This window comes from Sminthopsis crassicaudata, chromosome 1 (assembly GCF_048593235.1).
Source record: "Sminthopsis crassicaudata isolate SCR6 chromosome 1, ASM4859323v1, whole genome shotgun sequence".
NCBI lineage: Eukaryota > Metazoa > Chordata > Mammalia > Dasyuromorphia > Dasyuridae > Sminthopsis > Sminthopsis crassicaudata.
Window position 1 is genome coordinate 29,279,386 of NC_133617.1, and position 16,996 is coordinate 29,296,381.

General features: G+C 42.8%; 1 protein-coding gene across 4 annotated transcripts in view; it reads right to left on the minus strand.

The window, feature by feature from the left end:
• Positions 1 to 16,996, minus strand: part of PTPN11 (protein tyrosine phosphatase non-receptor type 11) — a 60,652-nt gene extending 43,656 nt beyond the window's left edge. For 2 of the 4 annotated variants that reach the window (XM_074297263.1, XM_074297273.1), the window contains exon 1: positions 16,845 to 16,996. In XM_074297263.1, the coding sequence (XP_074153364.1) occupies positions 16,845 to 16,954 (110 nt within the window). In that variant the 5' untranslated portion in view covers positions 16,955 to 16,996. Of the gene's footprint in view, positions 1 to 15,890; positions 16,103 to 16,844 lie in introns of those variants that run through there. The other 2 variants (XM_074297279.1, XM_074297282.1) reach the window with 1 other exon arrangement.

Here is a 16,996-nt window from a genome sequence, read left to right on the forward strand (position 1 = left end):
CCCATTTCCCACTCTAGAACATCATGCCCCAGGACTGGAATGCTCTCACTCTTCTTACACATCTTAGAAACTTAAGATTCCTTCAAAGCTCATTTCGTCCTATAAGAAGCATTTCCTGATTCTCATTGTTAATGCTTCCTCTGCATCAAAATTATATTTATTTTGTAATTGTCTTACCTGTTTGCATGTTGTAGCCCTCTAATACAAGATAAGCTCCATAAGAGCAAAAACTGATTGTTTTTTTACTTTGTAAAACACATCACCAGGCCTAGTGCCTGGCATACAAGTAGGAGTGTCTTAAATGCTTACTGACTGAACCAATACCTTCCAAATTTAATGATTCCTATTTCTATATATATTTTTTGCTTACTATTTCCCCCTGTCCCTGCTTCTTTCCACTGAAATCTATTCTTCCCTAAGCCCATTTCTTCATCTGTAAAAAATACTTCAAAGGTTTGTTGTGAGGAAACTGTTTTATGAACAATAAAGCTCTAGAGAAATACAATGTTATGATTATCTCAACAAACTTTTTAAATAGTTACCATGGATAACTAACAAGGCTGTGCTAATTATCAGGAACAGAGATTGTGTGAATAAAAGAGACAGAAGCAAAAGATGCCGTGGAGGTGAGTGGACTTCAAGACCCAGCTCAAGACCACATTTTCTGCTTTATTATATCCTACACAGTAATTTATAATAGCAGGCACCCAATAAATGCTTAGTGGCCGACTACAATACAGAGGCAATATTAATGACCAAAAGATATCCCCACACCCAACTCTGAGGGGCAATGCTCACGTAAAATAGATACTCCATTCAGGAGGAGAATCCAATTTTTAATATCCATTAAAAGTGACCCAGCCATTTTCCAGAACCTTATTTCCAGGTGGTAGCCAGCTGAGTCCAAACCGGGTCAGACCTTAGTTTTTCCAAGTCCCCCCACAAGGCATCTGGGGCAGAAGAAGAGAAGCCAGTGCTTGTTGTCCCCAGTTAGATCGTCTTCACTGGGGCCACTCACACTCCAAGACCAGGCACATAAAGCCGCCTCTTTAGAGGCGGACAATTCACTTTTGCCCAGAAGACCAACAAGGGGCCAGCACCACACTGGCAGTGGCATTGTGCCAGGCCCTTCTATTCCATTACTGCCATTCAGTACCATCCACAGCCTGGACCCTGTTCAAGGCGAGAATGAGCTCCAAGGCCCAGGCAACCAGCCAGGGTTCAACTTGGAGGCAGGAGTTTGCTCTACCCAGCATTTATTCATTGCTTTACAGACCAGTAGGACAGGCCTCTCACAAAAATCAATACAAGAAAAAAGAAATCATTATTAAAAGATAAACAAAAATAATCTAATAGGAAATAACCTTCCCTATGTCACACTTGTCCCATGCAACTTTGTGAAACAAAGAAGTCAAAGAATTAGAAATGGAGGTACTTTGAAGAGGATGCAAAGTACAGTGGTACTGCTCAGAATCAGGAAATCTTGGGTTCAAGTCCTAGCTTGGCCACTGACTAGTTTAGCCATGTGATCATGCCATTAGCATATTGCTTTCTTCCATTATGCCATTAGCATAGTTGCTGGGACATAGGAGGTGCTTAATAAGTGTCTAATGACTGACTGATGTAGAGTGTTTACCTCAATTTTATTACTTTTTTTCCAAAAGTTTCATACCCTTTTTGTGAAGAGATCTGGAGGAGATGCTAATTCTTACATGGTCAGTTTTAATGTTTCCAAGTTAATATGCCAGGAAACCTCTAGTGGTATAGCCAAGTGATTTGTACAAATGCGATGGGCGTTGGGCCACTTACCACTTTTGTCAGTGTCTCCAACAGAAGCCTAGACAGCATGCTCCTCAAATTTTCAGATGATACCAAGATGGGAGGGATAATTAACACTGTAAATTAAAAAGCCAGGATGCTTTTTAATTTATGCAAAACCAACTTCACTAGGATAAGATTAAGGAGTAATGGATAGATTGTTCTAAAGCGGATTGCCAGCTTACTGTGTTACCTGTGTAAGATCCAAAAAGCTAAAAGCAGCCTCGGGCTACTTTAAAAGGAACAGAGCCTCTAGGAATAGGGAAGCATTTATCCGACAGTTCTCTACTCTTAGCAAATCTCATTTGGAGCAGTGTTTATTCTGGGTGCCATGTCTTAAAAGGGACATTGGTAAATTGGAGGGTACCTAGAGCAGGGTAACCAGGGTGGCCAAAGGTCAAGTCCCTGTGGAGGATTTGTAGAAAGAACTGGGCCTGCTTAGCCTGGAGAAGACACAGGGAAAACATGATAGTTGTCTTTGAAGCTCAGCAGGCCAGTCCCGAGAAGGATGAACTAGGCTTGTTCCATTTGGCCCCAGGGGGCAGAACAAGAAGCAATGGAAATTAAATGAAAAGAAGCCAATTTCAGCTCAAGGAAAAATGTCCTAAGAATAAGAACTGTCCCTAAGTAGAACAGACTATTTGGAAAAGTGGTGGGCTCCTCTTCCTTAGAGGTCTTCAAGTAGGGGCTTGATGTTAAAAGTATAGTTCATCTGTCCTTTTCAACTCTCAAATTCTGTGAAAACAAAGGTAATTCTTGTACTATCTATTTCTCAGGATTAATAACAACTTTATATAACAATGTGAGATTGAAAAAGCATTTTTGGAGAAAGTATTTTGCCAAACGTATTAATGTTCATATCCCCACTCTGACATTTAGCATCTTTAGGCTTCAGCCAAGTCCCCTTACCTAGCTGGGCCAGTTTCCTTACATGTAGGATGAAAAGGGGCAAGTAGATGGTGCCCTGGATAGAGCACCAGCTCTGAAATCAGGAATTCAAATCTGACCTCAGACACTTAACCCTTCCTAGCTGTATGACCCTAGGCAAGTCATTTAACCCCAACTGCCTAGGGGGAGGGAGGGAGAACCAATATGAGAAAAGACAAAATTCTGTAAGACTTAAATCTTTTTAACATATCAATCTATCAACCTATTTAACATAAACTTATCAACATAAAGACTAATCAGGATTCCAGAAGATGTAGGAAGAAACATGCTATCCACCACCTGACAGAGAGATGATGAAGATTCTGGATGTAAAATGAGATATTTTTGGATATGACTAATGCCAGAATTTTTGTTATTTCACCATATTTGTCACAAGAGTTTTGGGTTGGCTTTCCCCCCCCCATGATATGGGTGCAGGGAGTAGAAGAGAAAATAAATGTTTGATAAATGTTTGTTAATCTAAAAAAAGTAAAGTTTAAAATTAAAAAAAAAAATCTGACAACTTCTGAGGTTTATACGCAGTACTATATCAATCTGAGCTGTCATTGTTAACCTCAGGGCAAGTAAAGTACTCAGTGAGTCTTTAATTCTCCTGATATCCCAGCTTTTCTGATCTGGCCCAGTTTAACAGCCCACAAGGAGAGAAAAATGCCATTCATTTCTATAAAGCAAAAAACAATTCTGTTGTCTCACCCAAGCTCAGATCATGAAGAAAAAAAAATTCAGTGGTTTCTCTCATTTCCTATTGCACAACTGTAACACAGGGTATTTTACACCGTTTTCCTCTTTACCTCCAAACAAACTTATATAGTGGTTAACCAAAACATATCTAAAAAGAGGTTGCTTCTAAGTGTTTTTTGTTGGTGCACCATTCCCCCCCCCCATCTAAAAGTGACCGAGACCACACAGAATAGACCAACTTAAAGCAATGGAGCTTGCCCTTCCCTTGGCTAGGATAGGGTGCCCTGATGGGACAAAGAATAAAGAACCAAAATTCCCCCAAAGAAGTTTTGCTTTCAGACCCATTACAGCCCATTTTTTTACCTCAATTTTCCATAAAAAGCCCTGGATCAGAGAAAGTCAATACTGTTCTTCATACAAGCAGGTCCGAAAGGGGGTAAAGGGGAGTGGAAGAGGAGGCCCCTGTCACAGCCAGATTCCATTTTTAGCCAGCTATCAACATGACAAAACTACACAAGAATGTTATAGTAAACTGTTGCCATTGGTACAAACAGAGCTTCATAAATAAGGTGACAAGAGTAACAAGGCTGGCCAATTTGCCACAAAGATGAAGACAGAGTGATGTACAGAAAGATCAAACAGAAAAGCATCTCCCATAACCCGTTAACAGTTTCAGATGGTGATCAACCAAAGATAGGGGAGTTAAAGGGGGAAAGTAGAAGCTTTCATTAGGCTAGGAAGGAGAAATATCTGTACAGCTGGAAAGCAGGCACTGAGGCTCAGATTAAAGGCCTCTTTCTGCCACTGACGGAGAAATTAATATCCATATAAGTTTAATGGCAGGGGCAAGGCAATCTATAGAGCTAACTCACAAGAGCTGGATTGGATTTTTTTAATTTAAATTGATATGAAATAAATCAGAAGATTTAATTTAATTATCATTTTTCGGGGCAGCTAGGTGGCGCAGTGGATAGAGCACCAGCCCTGAATTCAGGAGGACACTTGAGTTCAAATCTGGTCTCAGACACTTAACATCTCCTAGCTCTGTGACCCTGGGCAAGTCACTTAACCCCAGCCTCAGGGGGAAAAAATAAATAAATAATTATCGTTTTTCTACAAAGTTCATTCTTATTTGATAAGACTTTAATACCATATGTTTTCTTCATTTTTCAAATATAATTTTAAATGCACCACATACTTAAGTCATGATTCCCTTTGATATTTTTCCTGATTATTTTTATAATATAGTGTCAGAAAATTCTATGACTGATTATTTCACTTCAAAAAATCCTGAAGCAGATACTTTTGAAGTCACTGGAAGATACTCATCTCTATATCCCATAGATATCTAGAAAGTTATTTTGCCATCCAAGACAAGATTTGTAATATTTTATTTAATTAAACAAGTCTATGTTTTCTGGAATTTTGTAAATAAAATAAGAATTTCTTAAATTATTTTATAAATATAAATCCCCCTCCATAATGAAACTTAAAATATACCCATGTAGCTGAATCACCATGAGAGAAATTCAAAACACAGGTAATATTGTTTTCACCTTCTTTCTTGTTATTCACAAACTGCAAAAAGATTCTTTCCTGCTTTTTCAACTGTCAATTGATTCATCAATTTAGAATGAAAACATTCTCATCAGATCTTGTAGAAAGTTTTTGCTGTTATAAACTAAACCATAATTTCAAATATCTCTAATAACTCCAGGTTCTTAAGTTATCTCTAAGATTTTGCTGACATGACTTTTTAAAAACCTTATCAATGTTGTTGTATGAGGCTAATAAGATAGCCAAGTCTGATAAACTTTTTTTTTCTCCTTCTTTCTTATATAAGTAGGGAAGAGGAAGAACCAACTTTCTTAAGTAAGAGTCATACTCAAAAATCAATGGACTAAAGACAGTGAGATGGCCCCGTGAAGAAAGCACCAGTCTTAGAATCAGGAGGACCTGCATTCAAATCCATCCTAGACATGACATCTAATAGTTATGTGATCCTGGGCAACAGACAGACAAACATACATACACACAATCAATGAGATATAATAAACAAAAGACCATAAATAAAAAGGAAAAATAATTAAATTCCTTTAACTGGTTCCCTATTTGCCTTAAAATGTATATATAATTTGGACTATGAAGGGATTATCGCTAGAAGTCTGTACTATGGCCAACTTTTAGGATTATAAGGCTATAGATTTTTTTTTTTTGGGGGGGAAGGCAATTGGGATTAAGTGACTTGCCCAGGGTCACATAGCTAGTAAGCATTATGTGCCCAAGCCGAGGCTGGACTTGACCTAGGAGTCTCCTGAATTCTAGACTGATACTCTATGCACTGTATCATCTAGAGGCCCTAAGATTATAGATTTTAAAGCTAGAAAGACCCCTTGAGCCGTGTAGGCCAACCATCTAACCTACAGATGAGCAAAGTCATACTCAAAAAGGTTCAATGACTTGCCCAAGATCACACAGGGAATAGATGTCAGAGTTGAAATTCTAACTCAGACCTTTTACCTCTCAATCCAAAGCTCCTGCCACTACACCACCTGGCTTAAGACAGATACAACAAAATGATGGCCAGATCTGAGCAGCAATGAGACACCAGAGACCATCTAATGCAACCCATGAAAGGATTTAAGCTCCCTCCCTCCCTCTGTTTCTGTCTTGTGTGCCTCTCACTTTCTCCTCTTCTATCTTTTGTTTCTCTCACTTTCTCTTCTCTCTCTTACTGTCTCTGTATTTCTCTTTATACACACACATAATGTCCTATTGTGTACTATTTATAAAGCTTTTAAGAAAAGACTACATAAACTGTCAGTGGCAATCACATGATTTAGACTTTTTGCTTTTTTTTGTTGTTTGTTTTTGTTTTGTTGTTGTTTTTTTAAAGGAATGATACCACATTTTTTAAGACGACCTGTGGGTCAGGGGCAGGCAGCAGGAGAAAGGGAAGGGATTGTTTGATGGGAAAGGATTTCTGTACCAAACAAAAAGTAAAATTAAAATGCCTATATTCAAGTCAATAACCACATATTAATTAAATGCTTCTATGTCAGGTACTGTGATGGGCAATGAAGAATAGGAAGACTTAAATAACATTTTGGCAGAATAATGCACAGGTTAGGAACCAATTCTGTGGTATATATAGTCCCATAAGACAGTCTGGGGCAGTCTAGGGACCTATTTTCCGAATGTTTTTAAATAAATGACATAAAATACATAGGATTATAAAAGAAAACAACTAAGTTTAAGTACACATAATATACATCTATATTATACATGTTATAATATGTAAATGGCATGTATATCTATAAGTCATGTATATATAAAATGTGTTGTTTATAAAAATATATAGTACATGTGTGGGAGAGTGAGCAAACCTCATTTGCAGTACTGGATTCAGCTTAAGTGCCCTGGTTTCAGAAAAACATTGGTAAGCTGGAGAGGTCCCAGAGCAGGGCAACCAGGATGGACAAAGGTCTCAGGTTCCAGTCGTGAGGCCTGGTTGGAAGAACTGGGCATAAGAGAACATGCTAGCTGTCTTCAAATATCTGAAGGGCTCTTGTGTGGAGATCAGATTCGATATTCCTTTTGGGCCCAGAGGACAAAACCAAGAAGCTGTGAAGAAGCCACCTTCAGTTTGATGTATGGAAGACTTTCAAGTTCAGTAATTCTACGAATTGAGGACCAGTCTAATATAGTAAGTGGTGGTGACTGCAAGAATGCTGGTGCTCTCAACAGAAATGCGAAAATTAAGAAAAAGAGTTTGGGAGAAAAGTTATGGAGTTACTCCGGGAAACTTAAGAGCTTTATTCAATGCAACCACTAACTACCACTCCACAGCACATGCTAGTCATCTCCTAACAGCGCAGTGATGAACTCAAAGTACAGAATGAGACGTATGTCTTTGCATGTGATCAATATGGGGATTTCTTTTGCTTGGTTTGCACACTTTCTATAGTGTTTTCACTTTTTTTTTTTTTTTAATCCATTTTGAGAAAGGTAGTGGAAGGAAAAAGGAGCTTTAGACAAAAAAAGAAAAAAAAAAAGGATCACTGAAATAGTTTTAAAGGTACAAAAGAAAATGGAAAGAAGGTTCAGGAGGATATACAAAAAAAAAAAAAAAAAAAAAGTGGGACAGTTTGGAAAGTCTGTCCACTGAATTTATTATAAAAATTTTTTAAAAAGCAATTTAGTATGTAGAGCTCTACACAATAGTGATAAGTTTCAAAGATCCTCTTCTGATCTTGGTATAAAGGGCTAGAACTTTGGAATTAAAAGATTTAATGAATTCTGTTTTAGACACAGTTGAGAAACCTATGGACTTGGATAGAGAAATGCATCAGGAAGCTAAAGATTCCAGTACAGTTGGATATATATTATACGGAAGTCAGATTCATAGAGATATTAATTGAACCCATGGTGAGGTCACCAAGAACATAAAGAAAGGGAAGAAGAGAACTCAAAAGGGAATATAATCATAAAGAGTGGGCAGAAAGATGATGACTCAGCAAAGGAGACTGAAATAGACCAGTCAGATAAGCAAGAGGAAATCCAGCCCATAAAAAGTACCACCAAAACCCAGGAAAGACAGAATATCTAGGAAGAGGATTCAACAGTATCAAAAATTGCAGAGAGATTAAGGAGTTTGAGAATTGAAAAAAGACTAATGGAATTTGCAATTCAAAGATCATTAGTCCTTGGAGTCACAGGTCTTTATACCAAGGAGATCAAAGACAGAAGAAAGGCCTATAGTCACCAACATACACTTTGCAATGCCCAGCAATTATAAAAGGGTTAAACATCACAGTCCGTGAAAGATAATAGAAATAACTACACAGGATTCAAGAGAAACATGAGAAGATTTTTATGAAGTGAGTGAAGTCAACAGAACCAAGAAAATGATATGCATAATTACTGCACGATAATGATCATGTAAATGACAAGAACACTACAGCAAAGACCACACTTGGAAATGATAATAACCAATCTTGGTCCTGGAAAAGAAGCGAGGGAGCACTTTTCTCCTTTGCCCAGAGAGGAGATGGAGGAAATCGAGCAGACCCATATCCAAACATGACAGAATTAGAAACAAAAAGAATCAACAGAACTGTTTTTGTCTTTTAAGAAAGATCACGAGGACCTGGGGGAGCAATTGGGTAACAGGGTTGAAAGCCAAGCTGTGCAGAGGTCCCAGAAGTGAATGGGCGATGAGGAAGAGGTGATAACTACAGTTTCTTTCAGGAGGAGGTGGCAGCAAAAAGATGGTCAGATATAAGCTTCAGAAATATCAGTTTTAAAATCGCCCCCAGGGCTGCTAAACTTAATTGTATTTCAAGGTTGTTATCTGAAGCTATGGAAGGAAATAAGAGCAACATTAACCTAAAATGTTTATGTACCAGGATGGCCTTATAGGCAGAGGCAATAATTATGCCTCAGGGTATTATCTGAGGAGACCAGAGTTTCTCCTCCACCCCACTCCCACTCATAAAATTCAACAAAACTGGACACCATCTCCAAAAGACAGTAACTAAAATGGACATGAATTATCAGGGGCCAAGAAAAGGACAACTATCATTATTCATTTATCAAATTAGCTAGATGACACCTTAGAAATGGGGGGGGGGAAACGGGGGAACCTGTGTTTGGTTGCATATGGGCATTGTTTATTTAATTGATCAGCTTAGGCTGACAGGTTCATAGATCTATAGCTGGCAAGCCCCCAGCAGCCATCCAGCCCAACCTCATCTGACACATGAAGACACAGACCTAGAGAAAGTCAATGACATCAAGGTTAATGTCTGGGCCTAGTCATGACTCCCTACTCCCTAACTGTCTGTTGGTCAATAAAATGGAGAAGAGGGAGCAAGAAAGTCAAAGGCTAGCCTGAAGGTCCTGGCACAGAGGCCCTGGAAAGTAAAATGATTTCTCCTTCCACTCACCCAGGTAGCAAGAGGGGCAGGTGAAGTTAAACATGTCCTCTTCTTCTCTTCCTCCCCAACTGCCAGAGACAGTCCACTTTCATGATCTTCCCCAGGGCCACTCTGCACAAACTTCTGATCCATTTTCTAAGTCTGCCCTGTTAGTTACTAAATGCCAAAGTGAACCTGGCACTATATTAAACACTCCTCATTGCAAGAAACCCATCAGAACACAAGGATGAATAATAAAATCAGGCAGGGTCATAAACACAGCAAAGCTGATTTTAGTGGACATCATCCTTCTCTCTGGGTCTGTAATTCTATGAATACATCATTCTTACACTCCCCATCTTAATGGCTACCACTGCCTAGCAAACAAAGCTCGAGCCCCTGATCCTGGAATCTAGCATTCAGGTGATCTGGCTCCAAATCACCTGGTGGCCCCTTCTCCCTGCCAGCTCGTTTCCTGGGTTCCAAGACGAGGAGGTATTCACCTGGTCTCCATTCACACACTGTCTCTCAGGTCTCTGGGCCTTTGCTCCCACTACCCCCCATGACAGAAGAGATACTGCAAGAAACCTTCCATCCTGCCCCCTCGTACTCCTCAGCCATCTTATAATGCTCAGTCTGGCTCTCCTTTACAGCTCTCACAGTTCAAACTAGAAGCCCCCTGAAGTCAAGGCCAGCTTTCCTCTTTGCCTCTGTCCCACCAGCATCCAGCACAGGGTAGGAGCTTAAGGAATGAAGCTGTTGGAGAAGGCTCCCTGGAGAACAACCCAACTCTCATTTCAATTCCTTACTAAGCAAAGTGGCTCTTAGCTGCTCAAGAAAATACCGATGCTTGTCTTGGAAGAATGTAATCCATACAGTGGTTTCTAATTAAGGAATTTCTGATTGTTGGAAGAATAGCCAGTTATTTTGAAAGAAATTAATGTCTCGTTTCTATGGGATAAGTATAGCTCCTGCTCAGCAGCAGGTAATTGGTATGAGGACAGTAATAGCTCACATTTCTATGGTGCTTGAAGGCTTGCAAAGTGTTTTTCTCACAATGTACCCCACAAGGCAGACAGCACACACCTCACAAGCTCCATTTTAAAGATTAAGTAACCAATGTTCACAAACTAGACTTGTTCATGGCCGTGCAATAGGCAAAGCCCTGGGCCTTGAGTCAGGAAGACCTGAGTTCATGTTCTGCCCTAGTAGGCATATGGCCCCCGGGGAAATTCACTTTACCTCTACGGGCCTCAGCTTCCTCATATGCAAAATGGGAATAATAATAGCACCTCCCAGGCAAGGTAGTCGTGAAGACTAATTGAAATGCTTATACAGCACAATAGGCATTTAATAAATACTCCTTCCACACAGTTAAGAGCCTTTCCAGATTTCAAGTGTAACAACCTCACCACTATTCTAGGCAACTTCAGACAAAACAAGGCACAGATTAAAAGAAATAGAAAAAGTTTTTTAATTCAATGTAATTTCAATCTTTATAGAGCAACATCTTCTACTTAAGCTTGAATACTAAGTACCTTTGTGCTTTGATGTCATGCATGCATAGAGCCCTGGATTTGGAGTCAGCAAGAAATGGATTCAAATTCCTCCTCAAACACTTCCTTGCTGTGTGACAGTCAAGTCATTTAATGGCAGCTCACTACATTTTCATTTCCCTCATCTGTAAATAAAGAGCTCTGGACTAGCCTGCTAAGGGTCTCCTCCAATTCTAGGCCTATGATCCCAGCAGCGAATTAAGTGGAAAAGTTTAAAGGAAATGATTCAGGTTAAAGAAAACACCCAAATAATATAGATACCTTCAAGAATTACATTTTTTTAAAATGATACAAATAAAAGCCGCCAGGAGAAATAATACAGACGCTATTGGGGACATTGAAGTAAAAGGTTTTTTAAATTAACATCACCTTTTTAAAGAACCTCATAAATAATTTAGAGATCAGTTTTGTGAACACTCATTTTTTATTAGAATGTTTATTTTGTGTATATACCAAGTAAAAAAAAAATTTTTTTTATTATATGAAGAGTATTGAGAGAAAGAAGATTTCTAAGAGTAGACAGTATTAAGTTTGGTTTTAAGGGATAACTAGGAATGGGGGGTGGGAGTGGAAGGAAACATTCCACGCATAGTAATAGTATTAGCACCAAAAAGAAAAAAAAGAAAAAAAAAATCAAGGAGGCAAAAGGGAGCAGGGTTTATAGAGAGGACAACAGTAAAGTGACCCTTTTGGCTAGAAAATAGTACTCCTAAAAAGGAAAGTACTGCTCACCAACGACAAGGAATCCAAAACACAGCAAAACCCTGACTGAGAAGGGCCTTGAATGTTGAACCAAGAAATCTATGATTCCTTTGGGAAGCATGACAGTTGTGAGCAGGAGGGATGTGGCCATGGGGTGGCAGAGAGATTCCTGGACTTGGGATCAGAAGGTCCTGGCTTCATGTCAGGCCTCTAACACTGTACAGATGGTGCCACAGGGCAAATCCTTCCCTTCCCTCCCTCTCCATTTCCTCATCTACAAAATGTGAAAAATTGAAATAAAAAAGCCCCTACTTCACATTACTATTGCAAGGATCAGATAATATTAACAAGGTATCCCAAAAGTTTTTGAGCTTTTGACTGCAGGAAGACTTTTGGGATACCCTGTATGAAAGCTATAGAAATATGACTTCTAACACTATTATTCTTATAACCAAACTTATACATATGGAATAGAAGTCCAGCAATATGAGAAAGGGGAACAGAATGGGTTGTTAAATAAAGCAGGGGTGCCCAACTTTGATATGAATATCACAAAGGAAGTATACGAACCTTTTCTAGGGAGCACAGAGAATATTTTAATAAATAACTGCATTATTCTATTGAAATTAATATATTTTATGTCCATTTGCATGATAAACACTAGCATATATTTCCTTAAATGTTAAACTAGGGGTACAAAAAGAGCTATTTTACATTTTCTTCTGTTTTTTCAATTTTTTGGTTGTGTTTGACTGATTCTTGATGTCTTATTGAGTCATTCACTTCCATTTATTTCATTCTAATTTTTAGTAATAAAAGCCAAGGGATAGGGAGACTTTAAAAAAAAAAAAAAAAAAAAAAAAAAAAAAGAGGTCAGGATCTCCTATGTTTAAAATATATAGATATATAAAATGATAATTACAATATATTTCCCTCTTTTCAATAGTGAGAAGAGGGATGCCAGTAAAAGTTGAATATGCTATTAGGAAGGTCACTAACTCAGTGGAGTTTGTTTTTCTTTGTTATATGGAAAGGCTCATGGGGGAATATATTTGGAATAATTATGATGTAAAAATAAAATGTTAATAAAATATGCCAGCAGGTAGGAAGACGGAGACAAAGTGAAAGAAACACAGAGAGGGGGAGAAGAGATAAGGAAGAGGAGAAATGGAGAGAGAGAAAAGGAAAGAACTGCTGAGTCCTGGCTGATGGCATGAAAAAGCACGATACTATTCAGTGCAGAAGAGGGAGAAAGGAGGAAGAGGAATGGATACAAGAGGAACATTTCTTTTAAAAAACCATGTTAGACAGCAAGGTCTGCCCCTGGCTTTCCCAAAGGTAAAGGTTTTAGCAGATTTTCTCCATCTGCTTTCTTGGCCCCAACAAAGGACACTGTTGCTAGAAACGATTGTGTTTATGTATCAGCTTGCATCTTAGCAAGCAGTTTCCCAAGATCCTCTGTAACTTTATAGCAATCGGACCTGTTGACAGAACCCTGCAGAAAAAAAGTATGTAATCCAAGCAGAGTCTTCAGTTCTGGGCAGAAAACCTGACATTAAATAGGAATATGATGTTAAGAATTTCAACAGGCAAACGTAGTGCCGAGTATTTTAGTAAGACAAGTTTATTTCCTACTGTTGAGCTAAAAATACAGGGCCACCAGAAAAAGCCTCAAACTAAATTAAAGCACTAGAGATAAAGAAAAAGACTAAACTTCATTTCCTGAAGGGAAAGGGGAAGGGGGGGGAAACAAGATAGAAGAGGTCTCGCAGGCGGAATTCCTCACAACGTAGCAAGGTACAGGCCAGAGCATTACCCCCCAAAGCAAAAACCAGGCAGCTAATAAGCCCCTCCATTCTTAGATGAGAAGGCAGTGCCACACAGAACAGCTGAGGGGAGGAGAAAAAGGGCTGGAGTTGGAGCACGTGGACACCACCCAGCTGGATTCCAACCCTGACATTCACAGGGACAAATCACTTCACCTCGGAACCTCAACTTCTTCAAGATGGGAGTCAATCCTTTCTGACGTGATTGTGAGTAGATAATATGTAAAAGAACTTTGAAGACAGGAAAGGAACTGATTCAACCCCAAAGAGATACTGTGGCTGGCCCAGAACCCCACAACTGACATGGCAGAATTTGAACCCAGCACTTCGATTCGGCTCAGAATTTTAGGCTTTCGGCCTCCGACTACTGTCAGAAACAGTTGTTCTTATACTGTTGTCAGCTAGGTTTTCTTATCAATAACAGGAGTGAAGGGGAAGAAAAGCAGTCCATCAGTCATGTGAAGTCTACTCAGCAGGCAGCCTTCGGACAGCTTTGCCTAGACTGAAGCTTCTAAATCAGAGGAGACCCTTCCTGTCCCCCAGCTCCTTCCTGCTTTAGAACAGCAGACCCTGAACAAAGGCTCGATAATCACTCCGATATATTAAGTAACGGACGGACAAAGACTTCAGGAGGGAGAGCGCTAGAGGCCCGGGGCCCCTATCTCCTCGCTGAAATGCAGTCACGCAGTCACGAGGGAACCAGAGCCACCGAAGTTGGCCGGACGGGGCCAGGCCACTCACTTCCTAAAGTTCTCAGGTCCGGCTTTTCCTACCCCAAACAATCGTGGAAACGGACACAAAAATACAATCAGACTGAAAGACACAAAAACAGTGTCTTGGGGGGATGCTCATTCCTTAAGAAGCTTTGGAGCCATGCCATCCCAAAGGCATTATTTAAACATTACAAGAGTAGAGATGTTCTTGGTCTAAACAAAACAGGGCGATCATTTAAAAAAAAAAAAGCCCTTCTAAAAAGACCAGATGGTTCTTAGCCCATAAAGGACTAGTAGCATTTACTAGTGATGATGGCTCGGACTAAGAGCGAGGAAGTGCCGAGGACACTGAAACAGACCGTCCGTGCTTAGTGACAAAGCGGGACGCACTCCTTGGCCTACAGCCTTTCGGGTAAGGGGCGCCACGCACCTTCACATCAATTCCCAAGCTTTGGCCGCAGGAGAAGGCCGAAGAAAGGCCACAAACCACATCCAGGCTCCCCTGGGGCAGCCCGAGCCCATGCCCGGACAGGCCCCCTCTCGGAGGGAGAACCCTGCCCGCCCCTATAGGAGCGCAAGCACCAGGAACCTCTCCCCCAAAGAAGGGCTCTAGTTCTGAACAATTATGAGGCAACGAGTAAGGAATGCGGCTCGGCCGTGACCCACTTCGGGGCGCATCTGCCTGCAAACAACCCCTGCCTCCCAGGGGGGAGGCCCGAGAAGGGCAGGGCTGCTCCGGAGAGTGCAAGGAATGAAGCCGGGACCGGGACGGATGACAGGAAAAGATCGGCCCCACTTCGGACACAGTCAGCAAGTCAGTGGCGCCACCTCCACCAGTCTCAGTCTCCCCCTCCGTGAAATGGGCGGCACGGAGCTTCCAGTCACAAGGGGACTATGAGAAAACCTCCCAGAGATACGAGTGACTCGTTCTCCAAACCCCAAAGACTCCCCACATACAGGAAGATGCAAAAAGCCCGAGGGGAAGAGAGCCGGGACAGTCCGGGGGAGAGGGCAACAGCAGCAGGCTCCTGACGGAGAGCAAAGGGGGAAGGAGACGAGGAGTCGGACAAAGCTCAGCGCTGGCGGAACAAAGACAAAAAGACTTTGCCTTTTCCCCTCTCCTTCCGTTTCTTTCTTCCCTCTGGCGAGCAGAGGAGGGAAAGAGGGAAGGGAAGAAGAGGGACGGAGGGAGGAGAGGGGAGAAGTACTAGAGCCTCGTCTTCCCGGCAAAAACCAAGGGGGAAACAAGTGGGGGGAGGAGAGGGAGGATGAAAAAGAAAACCGGGAATTTAAGAGGAAAGAGAGAGAAGGGACAAAAAGAGAAAGGGAAAGAGGGGGGAGGAAAGGAGAGGAAAAAAGGAGGAAAAGAGAAGGAGAAGAAGAGGGGGAGGGGATAGAGGAAGGAGGAAGGGAGATGAAGAAAGGGAGGAAAAGAAGAAGGAAAAGGGGTGAGAACGGAAACGGGGAGAAGAGGTGGAAGGGAGCGAGGAGATGAAAGATGGGGGAAAGGGATAAGAAGCGAAGAGGACCCGAGAGAGAGCAAGAAGGGGGAGGGTAAAGAGAGGGGGAGGGGCAGAAGGGCAAGAACGAGGAGTCTGGGGGAGGGGAGAGAACTGGCTCCTCCGCCCCTCCCCCACACTCCCGATGGGGGAGGGGGTCTCCCGGCCGGGGGGAGGGGCGCGCGGTGCTTTGTGGGCGGGTAGGGGTCGCGGGGGTCGCGACGCTTACCTCCGGGATGTCATGTTCCTCCCGCTCCCGGGCTGCTCCTCGGATCCGCTTCCTCAGGGGCCGGGCCGGGCCGAGGGTTAGCGCGGAGCCCGCGGCGCTCCGGCCGCCATCCAGGCCTCGGGATCCCGGAGACGAGAGTCGAACCGCCCCCCCCGCCCCCCAAGCGCCTCCGCTCCGCTCCGCTCCCCCGCGCCTCCGCCCCCGCCCCTCGCCGCCCGGCACCGCGACAGTGACGCCATCGGCCTGCGACGCCAACCTCCCGCCAGGCCGCCGGTCGGCCCAAAAAGCCTACCGCCGGCCGCGCGCGCGCCGCACACTTCCGGCTTCCCCTGGACGGGCAACTGCGCCCCGCGCCCGGGGTTCCGCACGGCCATCTGGGCCCCCTGCGGCTACCCCGAAGCGAGCGGCCGCGAGGGGGCGCTAGAGCGCAGGGAGGACGTGGTCTCCCACAGCCGCTCCTAGTCCTACCAGGTGTTCGCGCTCGGATCCTCCTGCGCCTTCCGTCTGCCCGATACCGAGCCGGCCTGCCCGCAGAAGGCTTACAGGCTGCACGTTCTAGTAACCTGTGAGCTCCTCGAGAGCTGGGCCGCCTGACTGCCTGGCGCAGAATGAGGTGCCTAGTTTCTGCAGCTCACATAGTAGGCAGCTTGGCGGCGAGCCTCCACTCCTCACCTAGTAGGCAGCTTGGCCCACCTTTCACATAGTAGGCAGCTTGGCAACAGAAATAGACACGTAAGCTGGAGGGTCAAAGTTCAGATCCAGCCTCAGATCATTAGCAAGGCACTTAATCCCTGCCTCCCCATCCACATCTGTAAAATGGGAAAAATAAAGCGCAAGTCTGATCACGTCCCCCTGGCCCCTACTCAATACATTTCAGTGACTTCCTATGACCCGCTGGAACCAATACAAAGTCCTCGCTCTGACCCAGACAGAGCCCGTCTTCACACACCTTACCCTAAATTCTTTTTCCGTGCAGCCGTCGACAGCCCCCAGAAGGCCCGGTGCAGCAGGCGCTCCAGCTCTGGCGAGTACTCCGGCTGGGGCGCCCCTCCAAAGCCCTCCATCTTACCCTCCTCCTACCGCACTCGGGCTCCTCGTAAAGACCA